This window comes from Motacilla alba, chromosome 8, assembly GCF_015832195.1.
Source record: "Motacilla alba alba isolate MOTALB_02 chromosome 8, Motacilla_alba_V1.0_pri, whole genome shotgun sequence".
Taxonomy (NCBI): domain Eukaryota; kingdom Metazoa; phylum Chordata; class Aves; order Passeriformes; family Motacillidae; genus Motacilla; species Motacilla alba.
This window is the reverse complement of record NC_052023.1, coordinates 2,457,301-2,482,169: the sequence shown is the minus strand read 5'-3', so window position 1 is coordinate 2,482,169 and position 24,869 is coordinate 2,457,301. Positions and strand designations below refer to the sequence as shown.

The following is a 24,869-nucleotide window of genomic DNA, read 5'->3' as shown; positions in this document are numbered from 1 at the left end:
AATAGATACAGCAGTATTCTGCCCAAGTAAATGAGCTCCCCAGCCAAACTCACAATGCCATTTCTGTTCTGAGACGTGGGGGATTGGCATTTAATTCTCAGTTTATTTGCTGGGGAGTCTCAGAACAGAATCACAGAATACTTTGGGTTGGGAGGGAGCTTAAAGTTCATCTCATTCCCTGGGCACGAACACCTTCCATTATCCCAGGGTGCTCCAAGCCCTGTCCAGCCTGGCCTGGGACACTGCCAGGGATGGAGCTTCTCTGGACAAACTGCTCCAGTGTCCCTTTCAGAAGAGGATGCAGGTCCTTTTTTGGTGTGCTTTTTGGGGTTGGGTGGTGATTTCCAAGCTGGCAGCAGGTAAGGCTGGCAGGGGGAAGTTGCTGGGCAGGAGGGCACAGGGATCTGTGGCTTCCCAGTGTCCTTTCTCCACACTGCCCAGGTGGGGAGCCACAGGGATCAGCTGCCAGCTCAGAGCAGGATATTTTCTGTCCTTACAGATTTTATGCTCTGTTGGTCACTTTAGATGGTGCACATGTTTAAACATGTGCCCAGCAAGAATTTTGGTGAGGGAAATTCACATTCTAATTAGTTTTTCTCTCCAATTTTTTTCCTCAAGCTTTGGGAGCTTGGTGTGCTTTATGGGGTTTCAGTATATAAAATCTGACTGATAAAAAAAGGCTTTGAAACTTTCCCCATTGTTTCAGAGAGTCTGGTTGGATCTTGAAATGCTACAATTCCTGTGGTAAGAAGGAACCCAGTGCATTGTACAAAGAAATAATTATTACAGAAAGCTAAGCCAGTATTTTTACTAGCTTTGGGGTATCATTTAACTTGATTTTCATAAAAATCAGATGATACTAATTTTATGGATTTCCATTACTGCCACGTAGTAAAAACAGTGTGGGTTGGGTTTTTTTTTTAATATCCATATCTAATGTTTCTCTTCTGCAAATTAAAGTTTGAGAAGCAAACAGTCCTGGAGATTTTTTCCTCTGAACCCAAGAGCTCGGATTTCAGTGAGTTTGTACTTTGTGCTACTTCAGTGCATGGAACTGTAAACCAAAACTTGTGTAGGTGAAGGCAACAGGACATTTGGGATCTGTGATTAAATCTGCCACAAAGCAATGTGTGATTACTTTAAAGGCTGAACTTGTGGGCTGACCTGACCTCATACCTGCAGCAAGTTTTTATCTTTCTCTGAGCTCTGCTGGCTTTCCACGGAGTTATGGAAAGAGGCATTTCCAGAAGAGTTGAGGTTGATTCAGATCAGTTTATTTCTTTTGCTTAGTCCAGGCTTTGTTTTTCTTTTCTAATCTCTAGTGCAAAAAAGTAAAGCAAAGATTTGTAGGCTTTGACTCCCGGAGTACTATTTGGTTGATCTGACATGTTACTTTATTTAATTTGAAAGATTTAAATTGGTGTTTCTTCTGAAATCCTAGATGTTCTGTTTTGTTTTGTTTTATTTAAGTCGGCTTTGGTGTTTTGCTCATCACTGTGGTATCTGCAGCTAACAGAGCATTAATTTATTTTGCAAAAGTGTACTTAAAAAAAAAAAGAAAAATTAATACTGGGTGTAATAATTCTGTAGGACAGTCCAAAACCTTGTGGAGATATATTGCTTTGATTATGCTTTCATTTTGGAGTAATTAAATAATTATAACTTAGAGACCCAGCTCACAGCTAATTAAATTTTGGACTATTTGATACATGTAGTGAGTAGGATTAATTTAGCCAGAGTAAAGACTATAAATTTTAATCTAAGAAGTCTGCTGTTTAGGAAAATTGATGGTAATTTAACTAAATCCAAACAATTTGTAAAGCATACAGTATTCCCAGTGAACAATTTATTCTCAAACTTAGAGAGAAATTAAGTCAACAAACTCACTGCAAATTTCAAGTTCAGCTTGAAGCCAGAATGCAGCTGAGCATTCATTCATTTTTGCCACTGGATTTTTAAATTGATGTTTGATTAATGAAGCATGACCCAGGATGTTGCTTCTCACCCTGCCTCTTCCACCATGGCAGCTGCAGACAGAGCTGTGTTAACTCTTTGGGAATGGTGATATTATTTCCTCTTAGACCTTGCTTGGGTCCCTCTTTGTAGAATAAAAGACTTGGTAGGTGAAAGTTTTGCGCTTCAAGCCCAGTCAGTAACCGAGTGTTAGGGAGTTTGTTCTTGTCCCTGCATTGTCCTTGTTTAACTCATGAACTTGCATCATGTTTTGACCCACTGAAAATAAGATTTGTCAATATTCCTCATGTGTCTGACTAGCCCATATCACACCAGGCTGGGAGACTTGGCCTGTTACTTCTTGTTCCAATGAAAAAGAAAAAAATCCTTCTAAGATCACAAACCCAGAATCCAATACAAACATCTGCAGTTACAAAAATCCCTTCTGTAGTCACCACTGGATTGTTCCTGGGCTCCGTTGTCCTTATTGTTTTAAGCAGCATTGGTAGATCAAATGTGAATGTAAATATTATGTTGTAAATTCAGAGTGGGAGGAAAAAACTGCACTATTGAAGCATAGCATTGTTTAGGTTGGAAAAGTGCTCTAGGACACAGAGTCCAACCATCCCCCAGCGCTGCCAAGGCCACCACTGTCCCCCAGTGCCACATCCACAGGGATTTTCAATCCCTCCAGGGATGGGGACTGCCCTGGGAAGCTGTGCCAGGCTGGACAACCTTTCCATGGGGAAATTTTCCCAAATATCCAATCTAATTCTCCTCTGGTGTAACTTGAGGCTGTTCCCTCTCCTCCTGTCCCTGTTCCCTGCAGCACAGCCCAACCCCTCCCTAGCTGTCCCCTCCTGTCAGAAGCTGTGCAGAGCCACAAGGGCCCCCTGAGCCTCCTTTTCTCCAGGCTGAGCCCCTTCCCAGCTCCCTCAGGATTCTCCAGCCCCTTCCCATCTCTGTTCCCTGCCCTGGACCTGCTCCATCCCCTCCATGTCCTTCTTTTTGTGGCTGGGGACTCCAGAAGTGACCCCAGGGCTGGAGGTGCCTCAGCAGTGCCAGACAGGGGTTGGTCACTGCCCCGGTGCTGTGGCCAGGACAGGTGCCATGGCCTTGCTGCCCACCTGGGTCATGTCGTGGCCAGGCTGTTTTCCCCTGGCAGCTGCAGCATTTCCCATTTCCCTGTGTCCAGAGCAGGGCTTGGTGTCTGCTGCTGTGCTCAGGTGTGGATCCATCCCAGCAGAAGTGATGCAGCATCACGTCCTTAAATTGTCCTTCATCTCCCTGACTCCCCCTCCTGCCTCCTTCAGCAGAGCTGAGGAGTCAGCACAGTCTTAGCAGCCAGTTCTCCTAAATGGCCAGAGCCTGCAGGCAAAGTGCAGGAGTCTAAACATCTAAACATCTGTGCTGTCGTCACATCTATATGATTCTCCTCAGATCAAGTTGCTTTCCAAAAATCTGGGAATAATCCTTAAAGCCCATTCAAGGGGACTGTGGGGGAAAAAAAAATTCTCTCGTTTGTGGTTTACTAATAACAGTAAATTAGCTCTGCACTGGTTCCTGTTTTATGTAGATCAAGATTTGGAGACCACATTTTCTTTGAGTCTTATCTCCTGATCCCACAGTAAACTTGGAAGTCTCGGTGGTATAAATTAGAACAAGGTGTACTCCTCCACTTACATGAAAATCGTTTTCTTTTAACAGATAAACAATCAGATCTTGTATGGAAGAAGCCACCAGAATGCCTCTGCAATCATTAAAACTGCCCCATCAAAGGTCAAGCTGGTTTTCATACGGTAAGAACCATTCTTATCAAAACATGTGTTGCACTTTAGCCTATTCCATGGCATATTTACATATTTAGCCTGCTTTGCACATGCTGAACTTTCTCAGCTCTCTTTGAAGCTGAATAAACCTTTTCCCTGACTATGCTCCTTGGAACAGTTCAAGAGTTCTCCATAATAATGTAAAAATAAAAAGAAATCTAATGGAAATTAATGTTTATTTTAGGGGTGTCTGCTGAAAACTTGAGCTGTTCCTCTTGGGCTTGGGAGCTGCTTCTCCCACAAGGTCCTGAAGTGCCTTGGGATGGTTCAGCACAGGGTTGGAGAGGGCAGCTTGTTCATCCAGCCAGGAGGGGGTGGAGATGGTGCAGAGGCTTGGGATTGCTGGAGAGGAGCAGGGATGAAGCACAAGGAGCACGGGCTGGCTGGGAGTCTGAAGGATACCTTTGTGTGGGCATCAAAAGAGGATTTTGAAAGTGAGCAAGGGCTTGTTTGTGCAGAGGGGGAGCCTGGCTTTGCCAAGGAGCGCTGGGATGGATTGTGTGGGAGGGAATATGCTAAAACACCCTTTCATCTGCATAAAAATTACATGTGGGCATTTTTCTTTCGCTCCAAGCGTGAAAAATTTTCCTCTTTGTACATGAATTAAAGACACCTGCGTGCATTCCCTCAGTAGTTCAGGAAGTGTTGCTCTTCTGACCCTGGGCAGGAGGTCTGGGAAGAAGCTGCCTCTTTCCCAGGATTCCTACATGCTTTAACAGGCTGGAATTTCATAGATGTGTATTTATGAATAAATTCCAGCTGTGACTTTTGTTGGGCACTTCACCCCATGCCATTTTATAAGGTGCTCTTCCCACCAACACATACATCATACTTGATGTTGTTTTATATTCCTGGCTCATCCACAGCCTCCCTGTGAACAATGTAATAATCTGTGGGTGAATGCATATAAATGTGTACATTTACTGCCACGGCTCTGCCTGGTGCAGCGTGCCCAGAAGTGATGGAAGAGCAGCATTAGCACTGTGAGGAATGAGTTGCTATCCTTGGCAGCTCAGAGGATCTGGAGGAGATTAATGCTCTTGCCTGCAGCTCCTGGGTTACTTTCCCCAGCCACTGAGAATTCAACGTCACATCCCACAGCTCACTCACCATTATTGCATTGCCTGTGGAAAATGGGGCTGCTTGGAAGTTCCAGAGGCAAAACCACCACTTGTGGGAGCCCCAGCCAGGAGTGGGGGCTCCTTGCAGCCTGCCCTGGTGCTCCAAGCAGAACTCCAGGGAATGGGCCCTGGCACAGCCACTTCCATGGGCTGGAGGTCCTTGGTGTGTCTTTGGGATCCTTGGCTTGTCATTTGGGATCCTTGGTGTGTCATTCGGATCCTTGGTGTGTCTTTGGGATCCTTGTGTGTCTTTGGGATCCTTGGTGTGTCATTTGGATCCTTGGTGTGTCTTTGGGATCCTTGGTGTGTCTTTGGGATCCTTGGTGTGTCTTTGGGATCCTTGGTATGTCATTCGGGATCCTTGGTGTGTCTTTGGGATCCTTGTGTGTCTTTGGGATCCTTGGTGTGTCTTTGGGATCCTTGGTGTGCCATTCAGACCCTTGGTGTGTCGTTTGGATCCTTGGTGTGTCTTTGGGATCCTTGGTGTATCATTTGGATCCTTGGTGTGTCATTCAGATCCTTGGTGTGTCTTTTGCCCTTTGAGACACAAAGGCCATGTAGGTTCTTAGCTAAAATTCTCCTTTTCTGATTGTGATCTTCAAGGTGAAAATTTATCTCAAATATTCAGGAGATACTAGAAATAGATGTTGGAAATACCATGGGGTGATTCTTGTTTCCATCTCAGAGATTTAAAAAAAACCAAACAATTTCTGCTTTTAAATGTTGCTGCTGAGGGTGTAAACTTCCATCCTCCCAAGAGCACAACATCTTCTCACTACTCTTGGCCTTACCCCGAGAGCTGACGGGTTTGTTTGCTCAGCCCAGGCAGGCACTGGAACAGCAGTGAAAGGGAATTCTCCCACTGGGAGGATGTCCTCAGTGGCTGGAGCACTGCCCCAAACGTGGGGAGAAAACCAGTGTCCCTTGTTTTTTGATGCGTGCTCGAGTTCTAGCAAAGACAGATTAGAATGTCTTAAATGCGGATTTTAAGGACAAACAGGAATTATTTGCTGTTCTCATGCAAACCCTGTTTCATGGGCCCAGTCTGTCTTGGTGCTTCCCATTCCTCCAGCTCAGACCACAAACCCAGTGGATGCTGCTGAGTGAAAACATGAGCTGTGGCCTTTTTGTGCCTCTGGATGTGTTTTGGCTACGTTACACCACAGCTCCCCATAGCAAAGTTACACAGACTGCAGGAGCTCTGAGAGAAATGAATTTGGTCTTCATGTTCATCAAAATACAAATATTCCCATTTCACCAGTGAAAAACCTGAGTGAATTATAATTTTGTAGAAATACATCAGTCCACAGCCTGGAAGGGTCCTGACTGAGCTGATTCAGGGCATAAAAGCCAAGCTGGTGGAATTTTTGGGCTGTTCCAAGTGCCCTCTCTGATACCCTGAGGCCTTTTTTCCCTGAGATGCAGGATGCTGAGTGATAAGCATGCTGCTTTCCCCTTGGAAGCAGGAAACAGCATCCAGCTTTTCCTATTCCTGGTATTTTGGTTCACGTGCAGGGCAGGGGGATGTTTCCATAAACTCCTTAATCAGTTGTGAAAGAAGCCCAGAAATTCCTGGGCACAGAAAAACCTTTCTGTGAGAGCTGTAATAACTATCATTAAATAACTTCAGAGAATCACAGAATGGTTTGGCTTGGAAGGGACCTTAAAGATTATACAGCTCCAGGCCCAAATTTATTTCTTTTTCTAGACAAAGAGAAAGGATAAAAGGTATCCTCAGCCTTTTGGGCTTTTTGCTAAAATCCTGACTTACCACGTGTGCTGTAAAAGTCTGTTCACACTTTTTTACACCCAGGTAGTGTTACAATTGCATTCCCACCCTTTCCTGGAATTTTTGCTGATGAGACACAGCTCAGTAGCTGCTGTGAGAATCACAGACACCCTCTTATGTTTGAAGGCTTCTCACTCTGCTTTATGAGCATCTTTTCCTCAATTAAGTTGACGATGATTATTTAAAACAGTTGATTTTGGCCAGATTCCAAAATATAAGTCTTATCACAGCCCTGTCTCCCAGTGGTCTCATTAATTACTTGAGCATCTAAAAGATTTGCAGTTAGAGTGTCACTTTCCTTTTTTTAGGGGCAGTAAGGGATGTAATGTCTTAGTTGCCTTTTAAAATTCTTGCTCTGATTCTACAACAGGAATTAACCAGGTAATAATGTGAGAGAGGGACTTGCTTCTTTTAGGAGTGTCTGTGTCCTAGTTCCCAAAATAAGATGTGTTTCTACCCGTTGTGGGTTTTGGTCGTGTGTTTTAAGTCCATCCCTGTAACACGCATAATGAAACAATATAATTAGATTTTACACCTGGAGTAGGAAATCCAGTTTACATCAGAATGTTCCTTTACAGTGAGACTTTTATGATTCAGCAAATTCAGTGTTTCTTCCAGGCTCAGTTAACTGCCTTTAATCTGGTTTGGTGCTGCAGTGTTGGTATAATAAGCAGATCAAATACAGCTGAGTGCTGGAATCAAAGTGAATTCCACTGATTTCAAACCATCCTCCCATTGTGTTCAGTCCTGTGAGTCACTCCTTGGTCTACCTTTATCCCTTAAAAGAAAATTGCCTGGCGCTGTGATGAACCATGAGAACTGCTTTAATAGTGAGGGATTTTTCTGATTTAAACTCCATCTGTCATCTGTCCTGAGCCCTCCCACACTGCAGCCACTGCTCTGATATTGTTGCTTCCTGCTGGTGGGATTGTGAAGCCCACAAATCTGTCACCCAACCCCTCCTTCCATTTCCAGGTGTAATCTCCTGTTATTTATGGTGATGTGCAGAGGAGAGAGACCCTTCTGCTCCAAGGACTGGGGAGTGTCTGAGTTGTTAAACACTCCCCACTGCTGCGACTGTGACTCTTCTTTCAGAGCCTCTAGAAGTGACATCTTATGTTTAGTGCCACTCTCAAACACTGCCATGCTTTAGAAATTATTAGAAATTATTTCTATAATAATAAGGAAATTATTAGAAATTATTTCTATAATAAATAGAAAATTATTTGAAATTATTTCTATAATAATTAGAAAAATATTCAAAAATATTTCTATAATAATTAGAAAATTATTCGAAATTATTTCTATAATAATTAGAAAATTATTCAAAATTATTTCTATAATAATTAGAAAATTATTTGAAATTATTTCTATAATAATTAGAAATAATTATAATTAGAAATTATTTTTACGTTTGTTCAAACCTACATAATTGGCCGTATTTTAAGGGTATAAACTCCTCTTTTTACTTGCTTTGATTGCTGAGGTTCTTTCATGTGGGAAAGCTTTGAAACGAAGCCCTTGCCAGGCCCTGTGTGTGTGCAAGTTTGGACTTTTCCTGTTTTCTGCAGAGCTGTTTCCTCCTCTCTGTCATACACGTGTGGGAACAGGCTCGGGAATGGTTCAGGAAGTTCAGTGATTTGGGCTCCTTCAAAACCTTTGATGACCTAAGCTGCAGTTAATATGAACATGAGCTGTTCATTTAAAATACCTGTGTGCCTGTGCCTCCCATGCCATTGGGGGTGGAAGGAGAGGAAGTGCAGAACAAGACTCTTCTTGCTGTTGTGGGAGAGATTTTTCAGGAAGGTGCACAAAGGTCCTGCCTTGGAGGAGAAACCCAGTGTGTCTGCTCAGTATGCAGCTTTCCTGCAGCTCCTCTTTTCCAAAGGAGCTTCCAGAGGGAAGACAAAGATGAGAAAATACAAGATTTTTTTATTTTTTAAAATTTTTAAATTTTTAAAATTTTTATTTTAACTTACCAAGCAGGGTGTGGACAATATAAGCTTTAGATAATTTGCCATTCTTTATGCCCGGGTGTCACCCACCTTGCAGAGGAAACATTTATTCCCTTGTTCTACATTTATTTACACTATTATTGCATTTATTTTCACTATTATTTACATATACATTTATAAGTTTTCAGCAATCTGCAAGACTTTATGCCCTGGTGTTACCTTATGGAGGAAACATTTATTCCCTTGTTCTACATTTATTTACACTATTGTTGCATTTATTTTCACTATTATTTACATGCTTTCAGCAATCTGCAAGACTATGCCCTGGTGTCACCTTACAAACATTTATTCCCTTGTTCTACATTTATTTACACTATTGCATTTATTGTCACTGTTATTTACATATACATTTATAAGTTTTCAGCAATCTGCAAGACTTTATGCCCTGGTGTCACCTTACATTTATTCCCTTGTTCCACAGCTCTGTCCTATCTCAGATTTTTGTGTCACATCATGCAAGCTGTTGGGTTTTCCTTCTGGTTCTTGGTGTATTCCCACAAAAAGCATCCTCAGCCCCTTGCAAAGCATTCTCTCTCGGTGGTGGTGGCTGCAGATATTTTGGCAGGAGGGGGTTCTCCCCTGCTTTAGAGGACATCTGGAGGTCTGTGGTGAGTCAGAAGTTGTCAGGAGCCCCCAGAGAGCAATTCAGTGTGTCCTGTGGTGCACTGAATCACTGGTGCTGGGGTTGCCCCTCCAAGTTTGGGATTTCTCTTGGCTTTGCCTTTCAGCACCCAACTTCAGCTTCCCTCCTTTCCTTCCTGCACCTTCCTGGATGCTCCCTTTGGATTTATCTTTGCACCTGGCTCTCTTCAGGCTTCTTTTGTACCAAGTTTTTGTGGTATTGAAGTCGGTAACAAATGTCTTTGCTTAAGCTGCAGGGGTGCAGATGGAGCAGAACGTCACGAGTTTTATTTTTTTGGTCTACAGGACAGGATGGGGAATGTCCAGGGGTCCTGTTTAGACTGGAAAGAAGTAAAATGTAGTAAGGAATGAAGCCTTTCTCTTGAGTGTGAATGTTTAGGCACCTTAACCCCGAGCAGGGTTGAGCACCAGCAGCTGGGAACAGCTTTTTTGGAGGTGGTTCTGGAGCAACTATTGGCAAATATGTGGAATGCTCATCTGCAGTCACTGTAATTTGAATATGATGATCAGACTTCTGAGATGTCTGCCCCTGCATCAAAAGAAAACGATTGCTCCTTTTAGTCGTAAATAAATTCGCATTTTTGGTTGAGGACACTTGTGGAAGTGCAGAGCAGCAACAGCAATTTATTATTAGATCTGTCACTTTAAAATATATTCCCACTTTGATTCTGCTTTGAAGCATTCTCCTTTGAAGCAGCATTAAAGTATTTAAATATGTACGAGTCCTAGCAGGGGGAGATTACAAGTTGTGACACTGTGTAACCTTGGGGTTTTTTGTTTTTGCTTTTTTTTCCCAGGGGAATTACCATAAGTGTTTTTTTTTATTGCTTGGAATAAAAATGGCCATCCACTTAAAGCTGCATAAAGATATTTTTTTCCCCACTAGTGTAAAAAAATACAAAGGTTGTTGTTTATGAAGTGAAAACTAGTTTGGATAATGAATTACACCCCAGTTTGTCATGTAGCTTCTGTCTAGCAATTTTTAGGGTATTTCTTACAAAAGCTTATGTATATTCTTTATATATATGTATTTATATTTATATTATATATATATATCTGATATATTATATATATTTTAATAAATTTTATGTTTTTATTTTATTTATTTTTATCTTATTTTATTTTAATACATTTAATATATTTTTATATTTTTATATATTTCTATTTTTAATATCTTCGTATATTCTTATATAATATATACTTTATATAATATATATTATATTTTTAATTTATATTTTTATTTTTTTATATTTTATATACTTGTTTTTAATTTATTTATATAAATAAGTATATTTTTTAATATATATATATATATATATATTTCCATGTTTGCTCCTAATTGCACAGCATGCAGCCTGCACTGTGGGGTTGCAGAGGGGGGCTGGTTTTCATGCTGATTGTACTTCACATAAACTATTGTCAGGAAAACCTCTGCAGCCAAGGCAAAATCACAGAATCACTGGCTGATTTACTCCTGTGGGTTAGAAAAGCACCAGCCTTAACGAGATCGATGTCTCACCAAGATAAGAGCAGGGAAAACATCCTTGCCCAATATGCCCTGTGGGGTAAAATGCACTTGGAAATTGTGAAACGCTGCTGAAATTCAGGGGCTTGGTGCCTGTCCCGGCCCTGTGTGTGCAGCAGGAGCCGCTCCCAGGCTGGGCTCTCCCTCCTGCAAGGCTCTGAGCAGGGCCAGGAGGAGAGGCTGGCAGCCAGGACAGCTCTGAGCAGCGCCCAGCCAGCTCCTTTGAATGGTGGGGCTGTGTGCTTGGAGATAAGTAAATGAATTCTCCAACCTTTGCCTGCAGGATTTATCATTTCACATGCCTGGGACTCCCATTTGCTGCTGTGCTGAGAGCTGTTGATTCACAGAGTAATTTCTCAGGGATCAGAACGTGCTAGCTCCGTGCCTTTTAACCCCTCAGGGGGAAAATGAGACTTTTTTCTTTCAGGCACTTCCATTAAATGTGTTTAAAACACATAATAGTCTAATAGTTTATTCCAGAAATTAAAGTGGAGAAGATTCTGCTTGTGTCACAGTGACATGGAGTGTAGTAGAGAGAAAATCAGACCTGGAAGAGCCAGGGGAAGTCACTTCCCCTTCATCTGAGAGCTGTACCTGTGAAGCAGCAGCATCACAGATTCCTCCTGCAAAAAGGCTGGAGAAGGGACTTTGTGAAAAGGCAGGAAGTGATAGGACAGGGGGGAATGGCTGTAAGCTGGCTGGGGTAGATTTAGGTTGGATTTTGGGAAGAAATTCCTCCCTGGGAGGGTGGGCAGGCCCTGGCACAGGGTGCCCAGAGCAGCTGGGGCTGCCCCTGGATCCCTGGCAGTGCCCAAGGCCAGGCTGGAGCACCGTGGGACAGTGGGAGGTGTCCCTGCCATGGCAGGGGTGGCACTGGGTGAGTTTTAAGGTCCCTTCCCACCCAAACCATTCTGTGATTCTGTGATGATTTGCCTTAAATGGTATCACTGAAGTCATCTGTTACCTGGTTTCATTTTACAGAGGCCAAAAAAACACAAAGCTAATTACAGAAAACAGATCAGTTTAAATGGCAGTCAAGGAAAAACATCAGCAAGGCAGAATGCTGTTAAATAAAAAACCAAATTAATCAGATGTCAACTTCAGAGGCGTTTTAAAGAGAGAGAAAAAGATGCCATACATCATAAGCATTTTGGAAAAATAATTCACTTTATATGTAGAGAGAATCAGTGTTCATCTCCTCTTCTCCCTGCATTTTATAACATCTTCTCCAAGTTTTTACACTGAATCTTTTAGAAAAGACTGCAGCAAAAACGAACAAAGAAAGAAAAAGCAATCTGTTACATTAAAACAGGTGTTGTATTTCCGTAACGTGAATGTGAAACTATAAACAAGCAGTTTACAGATGTAGAGACCATTAAAAGAGGCTAACTAAGTGTGAGCACATCCATGGATGTGTAGGGACCATAAACTCCAACTGCATCCTCTGATAATCCACACGAAATTAGATTTCCAAAGGACAGGATGTCAGTGTGTCCCAGATGAGCCTCCTCGGCTCCCATGGAGGGATGGGGATCTGCTGGGCAGCAAGGAACCAGAGCAAAAATGAAGGGATTTCTGAGCTCTGACTCCGATAAGAAACAGTTGTCATGCTGTTCAGGGTGTTTTTTTTAATGGGCAGAACCAGCTCCAAGGAAGAGTTTGCCCACCCTGGTTTGGTGTGTAACGGGGTGTTTTGTTTTGTTGTGCAGAAGTGAAGATGCAGTCAACCAGATGGCTGTCACTCCCTTCCCACTGCCTTCAGGCTCCCACTCTGCCATTGAGGTAAGGTTTGTGGGCTGTTGTTTTTAATTAGAGACTGCTAAATTGGATAGATTAATCATAATTAGCAGCTCGTGATAAGTTTGAGCACCTTGTCTAATTAAACCTGGGGCCATAAAATGCATTGGGTAGAGACCTGGCCTAATAGGCTTATTTTGCCCTGTCTCTTTTTTATTGATCTGGCTGTTCCTGACAGACCTGCATGGCATTAACAGCAGCTCTTAAACAGGGCACTGCTGCACAGGAGGAAGAGGAGGCTCCAAACTAAAACCTTGCCACCTCCTCCAAATTTAAACCTTGTCCCGCTCCTCTTTCAGCTGGTTGTGCTGAGGCAGCTCTGCCTGGAGTAATCTTGCAATGCAAAAACAATCTCAGTGTGGTAATGTTGCCAGTGTTTTCTGTGATTTTTGTTGCTAGCTCAGCCCCAGTGCAGACTGATTGCTCCCCTGTGCTCCAGGAATCCCTGCAGTCACCACACTCGTTATCATTTTGACATCTCAATAAGGTGTAACTAAATTTTCTAGATAAACTACACGGTTAGCCTCGCTGTTGCTTTTTAATTCTATTTCTATCTGAGCTAATAAAGCAAAAGATGTTTTGTAATTCAATTGGGGTTTGGTCTTGCCTCAATAAATCCATGTGCATTGAACTCCTGGTATTTCCATGAGCGTGGCTGGGATCCCTCAGCACAGGGCCACGGGAGGTAAGGCTGGATGCATGATGCATCTCCTGTTTGCCCTCTTGCTGTTGTTTTCCAGATTCTGTTACCTCTGACGGCTGCTCCTTGCAGGCCTGGTGCTGCACAGAGCAAGAACTGCTCATGTTTTGTTTGGATCTCAGTCACTTGTGGACAGGGCTTTGGCTTTTCCTTCTCTCCTCCACACCAGGTGCAGCTGGTGCTGTATAAATTACTCAACAATTCACAGAGTTCATCTTATCTTTAATACCTGCATTTGTTCCCAGCTTTGTCTAATATTTGTGCCTTCAGGAGGAAGCACAAAGCTCTGTTTAGGCACATTCTGTCCTCTGGTCAACTGGCTGTAATTAGACTCTACCCAAGTGTGTCTCTGTTTGCCTTTAGAGGTAGATGCTTGTGGGTTGAGTTTCATGCATTAATGGCAAGTTCTGACTATTTACATTATGTTTGTTTTATAAGTAAATACAGGTTTTTGCTTCTAGCTGGTATCTTTTTATTATATAAAATCAACATAACCAAATATAGTGATGTTATACAGAAGTTTACATTGCTTTCTTTGGCAGCTCTTCCTCTCTTTAAATAAAGAAAAAATAGCCTTATATCTTGAATTGATATCTTCAAATATCTTTGAAATACCACATAAATATTTAACATTGTGTGTTACATGCACCCTACATGTAACTTGTCAGATCACATTAAACAGCCTGGCTGGTGGAATGGAATGTCAGGGTGCCATAGTTACCATGGGTTACTGTGTTAGCTTTCTTCATCTCTTGATGCTCATCTCAAGCTCATCTCCTGATCTTTATCTTATCTCTTTATCTGCAGCTTATCTCTTTAGCTTTGTTATCTGAGAAGTGATAAACAGTAAATACACCTTAAATCAGGGTCTTGTGGTGTGATACTGTGGGCAAGCCACCAGAAACGGAGTCTATTAAATATTAATTGCTGTAAAATATGTTTTTAGAAGTTTCAGTCACCAGAAAGCCACAGAATGAGGTATTTTTTTGCAACAGTGAACAGTGGTGCTTTGTCTTCTCAAGTGGTGGCCGAGACATTTGAGTTGACATTTACTTAAATGTAAAATGTCTAATGAAAATTCAGAAATAGTTCTGTTTCTAGCCCTGAAGAGTCCAGGGGAGGCCACAGAACTGCTGCAGGGCTGGAGCCAGCCTGGGAGAGCTGGAAGTGCTGACCTGGAGAGGAGAAGGCTCCAGGGAGAGCTCAGAGCCCCTTGCAGGGCCTGAAGGGGCTCCAGGAGAGCTGCAGAGGGACTGGGGACAAGGCCTGGAGGGACAGGACACAGGGAATGGCTCCCACTGCCAGAGGGCAGGGATGGATGGGATATTGGGAAGGAATTTCTGGCTGTGAGGGTGGGCAGGCCCTGGCACAGGTGCCCAGAGAAGCTGTGGCTGCCCCTGGATCTTTTTAAGTGCCCCAGGCCAGGTTGGAGCAGCCTGGGACAGTGGAAGATGTCCCTGCCATGGCAGGGGTGGCACTGGATGGGCTTTAAGCTCTCTTCCCACCCAAACCATTCCACGATTTTCCCAGCTGCTCAGACTGTGTGAAGGAAACTGGGACTCCTTTAACGTGCTGAGCAAGGGACAGAGGTCTGGAGAAAAGCTCTTCATACCAAGTCCACAGCTTTCACTGCTGGCAGGGATTTGTCTGGCCTTCAGAGCTGCCCCTTAAGTGCAGTTTTGGGAATATCTTGTGGTGCTTTTTGTCAGCCAAGTTGGGACCAAGGTCTGCCTTCCCTGACTTACATCCCTCATCCGCCCATTGGGAGGCTTTAATTATGGATCTTTCTACCTTGTCATGCTGCCCTTTGTCTAAAAAATACAACAAAAAAGGGTAAAACTCTCCAATTTTCTATTGAGCTGTTCTGGGGGCCCAGAGCTCTGTTTAAAAGCTGCTGTCAATCCTTTCTCCCAGGACCACGCTGGCACCGATCCTGCAGGTGGTGAGGAGGACCCGAGTTTGGAAGTTGTCATGAAAAGCTTGACTGATGAGGAATCCAGCAAAGCTGTGAGTGACTTGAGGCAATATTTAATGTTGATTAGAGCTCAGAGTGTGGAGGCTCACTGGCCTCGATTGGTTTTCTCTGCCTTTTTATTGGAGTGTTGCAGCACTTTTGTCAAATAATCTCCAGTACATGTAAAGGCAGAATCAAACTCAAACTCAGCTTCATGTACCCAGCCTGTTTTCATGGACTGAGCACTCAGTAAAACTTGTTAAAATACCAAGACGAGAGTTTCCACGTAGCATTTTGGGCCTTTCTTGGGTTCTTGCTGAGTGAGGGGATTGTGTTTCCACTCCTGCCATCCATGTGTGACACACTTCACAAAAAGCCTGGTCTGTAAGTCATATTCTCATTTCTATTCATAGCTTCATAAATTCTGAGGCCAAGATGTCTATTATCATAATCTAGTCTTGCCTCCTGAATAGCACAGCTATAGAGTTGCTCTCAGTGGTTTCTGCATTAAGGCCATAACTTGTGCTTTAATGTGGTTCACTCAGTGTGCACTGTAATAAATATTGAACTTCTCATTGACACAGATGGAGATTTTTGTTGTTTGATAGGTCAGGATCATGCATTATCAGGAATCTGAAAGTCCTTCAGGGTGCAGCTCTGATTTCTTCTTTTTGGACACTGTGTTAAACATTTAAAATGGAAACCACTAAACATGGCTAAGCTGGAGGTACCTCAGAATTTGCTGAGAGAGTTTTTTTGCTGCCTGCTCCAGTTTCAAGGAGTGCAGGACTTGCTGGGTATCCTCAGTTAAAGTAACCTGACATTTCTGGATATTTTTCCTCTTAGATGTCTTCTTCTTGCTCCATCATGTCTCTTGCAAGGAGTGTCTTGGGGTTTGCAAATATAAATTGAATGTGCATAATGCTCTGCAGCAAGTGTTTAATTAATGAGTCTACAAATTCCAAGAGTTAGGAAGTGTTATGTGCTATTCGAGCATCAGAATTAATCACCCATGGATTGATTTATGTCCCTAATGGATTACTGAAAGGTTGAGTTATTGCTGTTTGGTAGCCCAGTGCAGATTCCTCTGATGGGCTGGAATATGAAGGAATCAGATTTTCCCTGTATGTATTTGCAGGTGTCACTCACCTGGTTTTATTGGAGCTCTTGCTCAACTTGGCAAGAAATTTTAGAGGCATTGCGAGGTAATAGGAGAAATTGCTCAAAGACTGAAGCAGATAAAAACACATAAAATATGTTACACAAAAGTGAACTTTTGATGTAGGCCATGGTGCTGTGCAGCTCTTTGAGTGGTGTTAGAGGAGGGGTGAATTTAATGGGAAAAAGAAATGGCAGCAATCCAAGGTAGGTGTGGAGGGAAGATGCCTCTGGAACCACAGGAAACCCAGAATATATTGGCAGCAAGAAAGAAGGGAACTGTGGAGCCAAACGCACAAGTTGAAAGGTAAAAAGAAAGAAAAAGAGTTGTCCAAGCAGAGCAATGGCAGAGAGGTAAGAGAAGGCAAAGGCCTGCACTTTTCTAAGTGTTGGAATTCCTGCAGACCCAGCTGCTCATTCCATAAGTTGGGCCAGTCCTTGGTTTAGGGGAATAAATGGATAGAAATTAATGGCTAAAGCCAGTTTCATAATTTCAGACTGTTCTTTCAGTCAGGATTTTAAACTGCATGGGGAATATTTCTGAGTGGATCTCAGTTTTGGGAGTGTGCTGATGGCTCTGGCCCCAAGGGAATGGGGTTTTTTTCTTTACTGGCATTAAGGCTTTGACTCTGCAGTGCAGCACAACAGAAATTGGTGATTTTGGGGAGGGAGATTTGTCTTGCAGTCTTCTAGTGAAGCAAAAGAAAACAGTGCCTTGTTTTTCCCAGCATGGTGCTGCTACCAGAGCCTCAGTGCTACTTCACCATTGTTACTGAATTTCTCAGTCACGTGTCAGGAGAAATCAGGAATGTGAAAGTCAACAAGTAAGATCAAGTTCACTGAGTAAATAAAAAGTATGTGCTTATCAGCAGAGATCTTCCACAAGTATGTACAGCTCAAAGCATGGGCAGGATGTCTCACCAAGTGACAGCTGTAATGAAAGTTAAAAAATTCACATCGTTTCTCTGTTCATCTGTTGCTGATAAATTTGTCAGTCTCTCACAACATACTCTTTGTTGTCACTTCATCACTTTAAAAGCTATAAAGTTGTATAATGGACATCATTGTGGGCTTGGATGATAAGAAGGGGGAAGGAAAACAACTTTGTTTCTGAACTGGAGCCAGTGGAAGTGTTAAGCAAAGTCTGTGTGTTTATTAGCTGAGGTTTGAGGTGGCCTCCTGGAAGGTCCTGGGTTGAAGAAATCTGATTTTCTATAAGGTGTGCTTGGAAAAGAATTGGTGGAGGGGGCTTTGAGATGCTCTTGGAAGATTTAATCTGACAAAGTGAAAATGGTATGTGAGCATGGATTCATTCACCTTTAAAGGTTTGAACTTGGAACAATAATCTGAATCACAAACAGAAAACAAGTCCTTGAAACGCTGGCAAAGAGCAGGGGCTGTGTAAAAGGGCTTTTGGATGGAGCTGAGGGGTTGGATTTGATTAAACCAGTGGGGCTGCAGGCTTTTGACAAATGCTGAGAGTATTTGGTGCTCTTTTTGGTCAGGTACCTCTAGCACAGCCTCATTTAAAAGATCAGGGAGATGTAAAGGTGGTGCCTGGTGCTTGCTTGTGGTGCAAGATGAAGCTTCAGATTTTAGTCACATACCACAATGAAAAAGGGAAGTATGAAGTAATTTTTCATTGCTCATTAAAACAATCTCTCAGAAAATGACAGAGCAGTCTTCCATTCCTCCCCTGACACCTCTGATAATACAATGAGATCACCCCTTTATCTTTTTTTCCTGTTATCCTTTTGGATAATAGTTGCAGTTGTAGAGTTACAGCAAGCTTGGAGAAAAATTCAAGGGGGGAAAAAAAAGATCCTGTGGGGGTTGGGATCTTTTAACATAATAAAACTCCAGCAAACAAAGCCAGTACTTCCAAGCTGAGTTACCTACAATTCTGTTTACTTTTTTTTTTTTTAATGTAGAAATTGTCATCTTAATTAGAAATTCTTTCTGAGATGCAGAGTAACTTTTGAATATTTGAAAAATATTTGAGGTAATCTTTGGAAGTTGGCACTTAGTTTTTCTGCAAAATAGGCTGTTGTTCAGGGGGTTTTAATGTGGGATAAGAAAAATAACTATTACTTGGATCAAAGTGGCCCAGGTTGAGTGAAGAGCTAACAAGGGAGGGCACTGTACCTGTCTGGAAGCAGCTGTAACAGTAGGATATAAAAATATATTTTTGTGTATTGCAAAGGTAGAGAAATAAATTAGGCTACAAGTGGAGGCAGTGATTGAAGTGCCATTGTTGGAGATCTTTTTAATGAGGCTGGAGGATGCATTTTAAGGAGTTGCTTTATTTAGGAGAGACAAAAAATGAGGGGGAGGAGAGAGCAGATGACTTGGAGCCCCTTCCTGCTGTGGGCACTGAGGGGTCCCTACACAGAGCTTGGGAATTGCTGTCCCAGTCATTCCAGAGCACGTGTGATAATCTCCTCCCCAAAAATCCCAGCTGTGCACTGCATGCCCTCAGAGCTGAGGGGTGGGATTGTCATAACTCCTGATACTCCCTGTGCTCACAGCAGCTTTGCCTCTTTAAGGTTTGGCCTTCAGCTTTGCTTGGTGTGGTACAAATGGACTCACATGGAGAAATCCTGGAATCCCAGACTGGTTTGGGTTGGGAGAGACCTTAAATTCCATCCTGTTCCACCCCTGCCATGGCAGGGACACATTCCACTGTCCCAGGCTGCTCCAACCTGGCCTTGGACCCCGCCAGGAATGGGGCAGCCACAGCTGCTCTGGGAATTCCAACCCAACCAAGAATTCCTCCCCAATATCCCATCCATCCCTGCCCTCTGGAAGCCATTCCCTGTGTCCCGTCCCTCCAAAACATCACTGGATTTCCCTACAATCATCACTCTGAGTTTTGGAGGGTATTTTATTGAAGCCAATGAGACATTTTCAATACATTTTGTTTTCTATTTTTTACTTTTTAGGATGTGAAATGTAAAGCTGACACGCCAGTGGTGGCAGATGAGCAGGAGACAGAGGAGCAGCTCCCAGAAAATGTATGTGTGGTCAGGAAAATGTGTGTTCAGGAAAAGGTTTGTGTGTTCGTGTTAACCAGCAAGGGAGGGTTCTGAGGGCTTGATTTGGTTAAAGACTGAGTGATTCTTGGAGGGGAAGGGATTAACTGGGAAGACATTAAAATAATTTTATTGATGGAGACGTAAAAAATGGCTGGCTCCTCTTTAAATGTGTGGAAATTGCTTGTTTTCCTCCCGTGGTTTGGAGGATTTAGCGAGGCCCAGTGATCAACAGCTGATGACAGTGACCTCACCACACCATGGTGATAACTGATTGTGGGGTCTCGTGCCCCGGATTGGGGTGACCCCGAAAGATGGAAGAGTCTCTCCTCCAACCCGTGCCTTCAAAGAAAGACTCAGTAGTCCTTTGTTGTCCGGTCTCAAAGTTGTTTATTGTTGGTTATCTAAAAGATTCTTCTCCTGAGCTGCTGTGGCCCGTTCAGCAGCTCAGACAAAGGCACACTGCCCTCCCAGGGGCTGCTGCCATCTTTTATATCACACATTACGTGTTACATGTTTATACCTTTTCCCCAATGCCTGCTATCTATATTGAATGGTGACTTTCTACTCTAAACCAATCTGTGAGTGCCAACAGCACCAAAGAAATGGAGGCTGGGAAGGAGAAAGAAGGAGGACAGGGCACACCCAAATCCCTCCATCTTAGAACCCCTGACCCCCATGGACAAAACTTGGACCCCTGCGTTCAAGGCTTAAACCCCCCTGTACAGCACTCAAAAATCCTTCCTTTCACTTTGTGATTATCTCTACTATGCTATCTAACTTGTGTGTGTGGCTTGTAATTCTCCATACAGAGTTGGTGATTTGCTCCATGGGCTCAGATCCAAACCCCACGTGTGTCTTTGGCTGCATGCCAGGGTCTCAGAGCCCCCTGCCAGCGGCTCTGGCCATCCAGGGCACCCAGAGGGATGTCCTGGGTTCCCACAACTGATAACTCACCTCTCTTGCTTCTGCTTTGCTTTCAGGTCCTCAGCCAGATCAAACAGCCCAAATCTTCCGTGAAAGCCTCAGTGAGCTCCCAGGAGGCCCCCCTGGAGCCAGCACCTCCTCACCTTCCTCCAGAGCCAGAAGTCACCAGCCGTGGTAGGACCCAGTGATTTTGCCACAATACTGTGTATTTTTACTGCCCTAACCCAAAATGGGTGTTTTCATTTTGTTTTCTTCTGCTGAAGTTTCGTTTCTTTGAACATCCAGTGACCTATTCTAAGTTTTAAAATGACGTGTTTGTGTTTTTCTCTCCTGTCACAATTTTTGAGAGCTTGGAGGTGTCTTCACTTGTTTTTCTTGACTTTTACATACAGTGATAATCTTGTTTTCGATTGAAATAGAAGAATAGACAATCTGGGACAAGCTCTTCATTCCATGGTGCTGGAATATGGCTTTACCTGTCCTGAAAGGAATATCCCTTTCCATCGTGATCTGAATTGCAGAGGTTAAAACTGAATTAGATGTCCTCACAGGCTTTTACTGGCAGCATTTATTCCCAGAACTCAAGTCACTCTGGTTTAGAGACTTCAGAAGTGACTCAGAGTGGCCCTCTAGTTCAATTTTATGAAGGTGAAGAGCAAAAAAAAAGCTCAATTAGCTGTTGTGGCACCATTCCTTTGGTGATTCTCATTTTCTTACTGTGTTGTGTGACTGATTCCTTGCCCTTGTGATCTTCTCAGGGGTCTTCCCACCTCCACTGCCTGTGGATCCAGCCACTTGTCCCATAGTTCCAGGGCAGGAGATGACCATAGAGATCTCCAAGGGTCGCTCAGGCCTCGGGCTCAGCATCGTCGGGGGCAAGGACACTCCCCTGGTGAGTTTCTGTTAAAAGAATGTTTGCTGCAGGCAGAGACAGAGAAAACATGGAAAATAATAATGCCCTTAATAGGTAATTGCTGTAATGAATTGTTGAAGACAGGGAGGACAAGCCAACTATAGCCTCCAATAAAAACTTGGTGATTTTGCCTTGTGTCACATCAGATGATGCTCCTGCTTAGATTGTTTGTGTTTCAGTAGTTTTCCTGCTGTGGTCAGAGGTCCCAAATGTGTTCTCTTTCATTTAACCATTGTGAATCAGGAGTTGGAATGGCTGGACTAGAAATTAATGTTGCAGGGGTAGAGCTGTCTCAGCAAGGATAACACCTCTGTCTCGAGAGCAGAAATGCTCAGTAGCTGTTTAAACAAACTGTGATTTATCTGCCTGCCAGCAAAAGCCCTTGCAGAACAGAGGCAAACCGAAGGTAATCTTTTATTGCTTTCTGTGTCTTTTAGCTTAATCTGCCTCTTGGATATGCTGGTTTTAAATAAAATTATCTTCAGATGAATTAAAATATATCAGTTCAAGCGGGAGCTCAGCAAATTGGTGATGCTAAACCCCATAAACCCCTCTCTGCCTCTGCTCTTGCTATCTCCTCTCCACTTCCCATTTGAGAGATGCTTTGCTGCAGTGTAAGAGAACTAGATTGGGTTTTTTAAATGTCAAATTCAGTTCTTTCAGTAAACAAGTCTCTGTTGCAGAGGTGTCTGTGCTGGGTTCTCCTGAATTCCCTGACTCTGGGACTCCTCAGGCAGTGGAACTGCTCTGGTACATGCACTTTTTGCCCAAAATATCACAGTGGTGCATCATTAAGCATCAAAGTGTCAGCAGGTACAGACAGTTGCAATGTAGCAGTCTTCTTCTAGGGTAAAAAATTAAAAAAAAAAAAAATTAAAAAGGGAAGAAATTGAAAGGAAAGAGGAAAGGAAGTCAAAAGGAAAAGGAAAATTTTCTTTTGCAGAGTATGGGCTGGATCTTTTACAGCATTAAAGCTGAACTTGGAAAAAGTTCATGTTTTGGTCCCATTTATCCCAGTCTCCAGTTTTGTAGAGCTGGGATGAATTCCTTTATTTCCCATGGAGATGGAGCTGGGTTAGTTCCCACTCTTTCCAGCCATGCACAGCTTTGCCCCCAGTCCCCTTTTTTTTGTCAAGCTCCTCAGTGTTGAGTAAATTGAAATAAGTTGCTCGGTGTTAGCCATCTCCCTGCTTTTTCATTTAACTGGAATTTGGAAATAATACATGGCAGTCTGTCAGATCCAATATGGTGTGTGTCTTTAATGAGATTTTAATATAAATAAATGAAAATTGTAAATAACTGCTATACAGAGCAGATGAGAAAATGCAAAGGGTTTTAGTCTTTAAATTGAGTAAATGGTTTTGGTTAAGTATTATGCTTTCATTAGTTTATTCATTAAAGTGTCCTCCTAGGAGTTGATTTTAAAAGTCTAGGCACTGGAGTGCAGTAACAAACCATGAAGGGAGGGAGGTCCAACTCCCACTTTCCAGATCCTCAACTTACAGGACTTACCCAAAATGAGTCCCTGTTTCTTCTCATAATTCTGAATCTGCTCATTGAAAGGCACGAAATGGTGTTTCATAGGAAACAAGGTGCTTTTGGGAAACCACAGCCTAACCTGATCCTTTGCCATGTGCACAGACCCTCTCTGGGATTCTCCATAACCTCCTGCTCCAAAACAGCCCCTTCTCCTCAAGGCAGGAGCTCAAGGCTGTGGCCACATCTCATGGGATCACAGAATCCTGGAAGAGTTTGGGTTGGAAACCCTAAAGATCCTCCACTTGCATCCCCCTGTTATGGGCAGAGAACCTCCCATTTTTCTGTGCTTCTGATCTTCTCCAAATTACTTTGATGCCTTCTTGGTTTTTTTTTCTTTCTTTTTTTTTTTTTTTTTGGTTTTTTGTTGCCCTGGAGTCAGAAAACCTTTTTGTAAAGAGTTGAAACGAAGTTCACGTGACATAATGAGGAGTAAAAGCAAATACTGCTCAGGGCTGTTGGAAAGTTTCTGTCTTCCTGAGTTTCATGGCTTAGAGAGAAAATGTGGCAGAGCAGCTCCGTGGAGCTGAGTGATGGATGTGTCTTGCTCTCTGTCATTTGGGTTTAACTCCGTTACACACATGGACATCTTTTGTATTTTAAAAAAGGCAAGATCAAAGGAGTTCATCACTCCTGGAGGTCTCGAGGGGCAGAAATTTTGTGTCCAGGATTCACTGTTTGGTGCAGTGCAGAGGAATTAGGATGACCTGTAATTGGCTTCAGCAGAAGTGCCCACAAACCCCTGCAGGACATGACCCCCAGCTCCTGGGATCTCAGAAGGAATTTGTCAGCAAGGGGGAAGCCAGGAATGCTGCTCAGAACATGTAAAGTCTAAAATGGACATGGCAAGCCTTGAAGGGCCTCACCCGTGTTGTACTAAAACGTTCTTGATCTAAAAATGCTGAGCTGAGGGTACTCAACAGCAGCTCACATGGGATGGGAAAGCTCTCTCAGAATATTTTATATCTTCCCTGAGCACAAGATGTACAGGCCCAGCTTTTGGAATAATAAATCTGGCAGCCAGGGACAGGCTGCTTCGAAGTGAAATACAGAGTGCAACTTTTAAGTCATAACCTCAGGAATCTCATCAGGAATCACCAAGTAGAGACTTGAAAAATACAGCCTGTGAGCCGGGAGGTTAATTTGTTCAGGAGGATGGAAAGTGATGTCTTAACCCCTGTGAAATGTTTTTTGGTAAGGAGATGTCCATCCCCTTAAACTGCAAACCCTTTCCAGTGATGTATTATAAACCAGGGCTGGGGCTCTGTGCTTGGGGAGCTGGAGGGATGTGCTTGCAGGAAAGGCATGGCCAAGGAAGGGTTGTCCTTGGGAGTTGTCTTCGTGTTGTTGATCTTCAGACTGTTCTGGTGCAGCTCTATTTCATTTCCCTGTAAGTGCTGATTTTTTATAAAGTTGTTTTTTTTCTTCACTCACTTTCATTTCACCTTCCCACGTACCCCTGAGAGAGCACAACACATGGCCTCTGCTTTAAAGCAATTAAAGTGCAGAGTGGAGCTGGCTGAAGCACAGAGCTTTCCGTTTGTGATTTTTATTTTTTTTTGGTTGTAGTCCAATCAAACTTGTAAAAGTAACCTCAGAGTAGGAATTTAAAACAGGGTGGAAAAAAAAAAAATAAGTGTTTTCAGAAACATCCCCAAAATGAGGTTTGAGGCTCCCCAGGACACCCATGAGATTTTCATCCTAAATCCTCAGAGAACAGGGCATCAAGGAATTGTTTTGAATTGTACTCATCCAGGTAGGATGAGGGCTTTGTCCAGGGAGGCTGTGGGTGTTGAGCAGGGCTTAGATCAACCTGGCCTAGTGGAAGGTGTCCCATGGCAGGAGATGGAATGAGATGGGCTCTGAGGTCCCCTCCCAACCCAAACCAGCCCACGATCCTCTGAAATCCCAGCCCATTATCACCCCAGAGTGGGTGAATGCTGCCCAGTTAACAACTCGCAATGATTTTCTGTAATCC

General features: G+C 43.1%; 1 protein-coding gene across 7 annotated transcripts in view; it reads left to right on the top strand.

Annotated features, from left to right (window-relative positions):
• The window catches only part of PATJ (PATJ crumbs cell polarity complex component), a 141,301-nt gene that overhangs the window by 87,016 nt on the left and 29,416 nt on the right, over window positions 1-24,869 (top strand). For all 7 annotated transcript variants that reach the window (XR_005257687.1, XM_038143825.1, XM_038143824.1 and 4 more), the window contains exons 28-33: window positions 3,661-3,752; window positions 12,584-12,656; window positions 15,286-15,378; window positions 19,426-19,497; window positions 20,499-20,616; window positions 21,201-21,334. Coding sequence is in view for 6 of the 7 variants with exons in the window: in XM_038143825.1 (XP_037999753.1) it covers window positions 3,661-3,752; window positions 12,584-12,656; window positions 15,286-15,378; window positions 19,426-19,497; window positions 20,499-20,616; window positions 21,201-21,334 (582 nt within the window). In the remaining variant the exon portion in view is untranslated. The remainder of the gene's footprint in view (window positions 1-3,660; window positions 3,753-12,583; window positions 12,657-15,285; window positions 15,379-19,425; window positions 19,498-20,498; window positions 20,617-21,200; window positions 21,335-24,869) is intronic.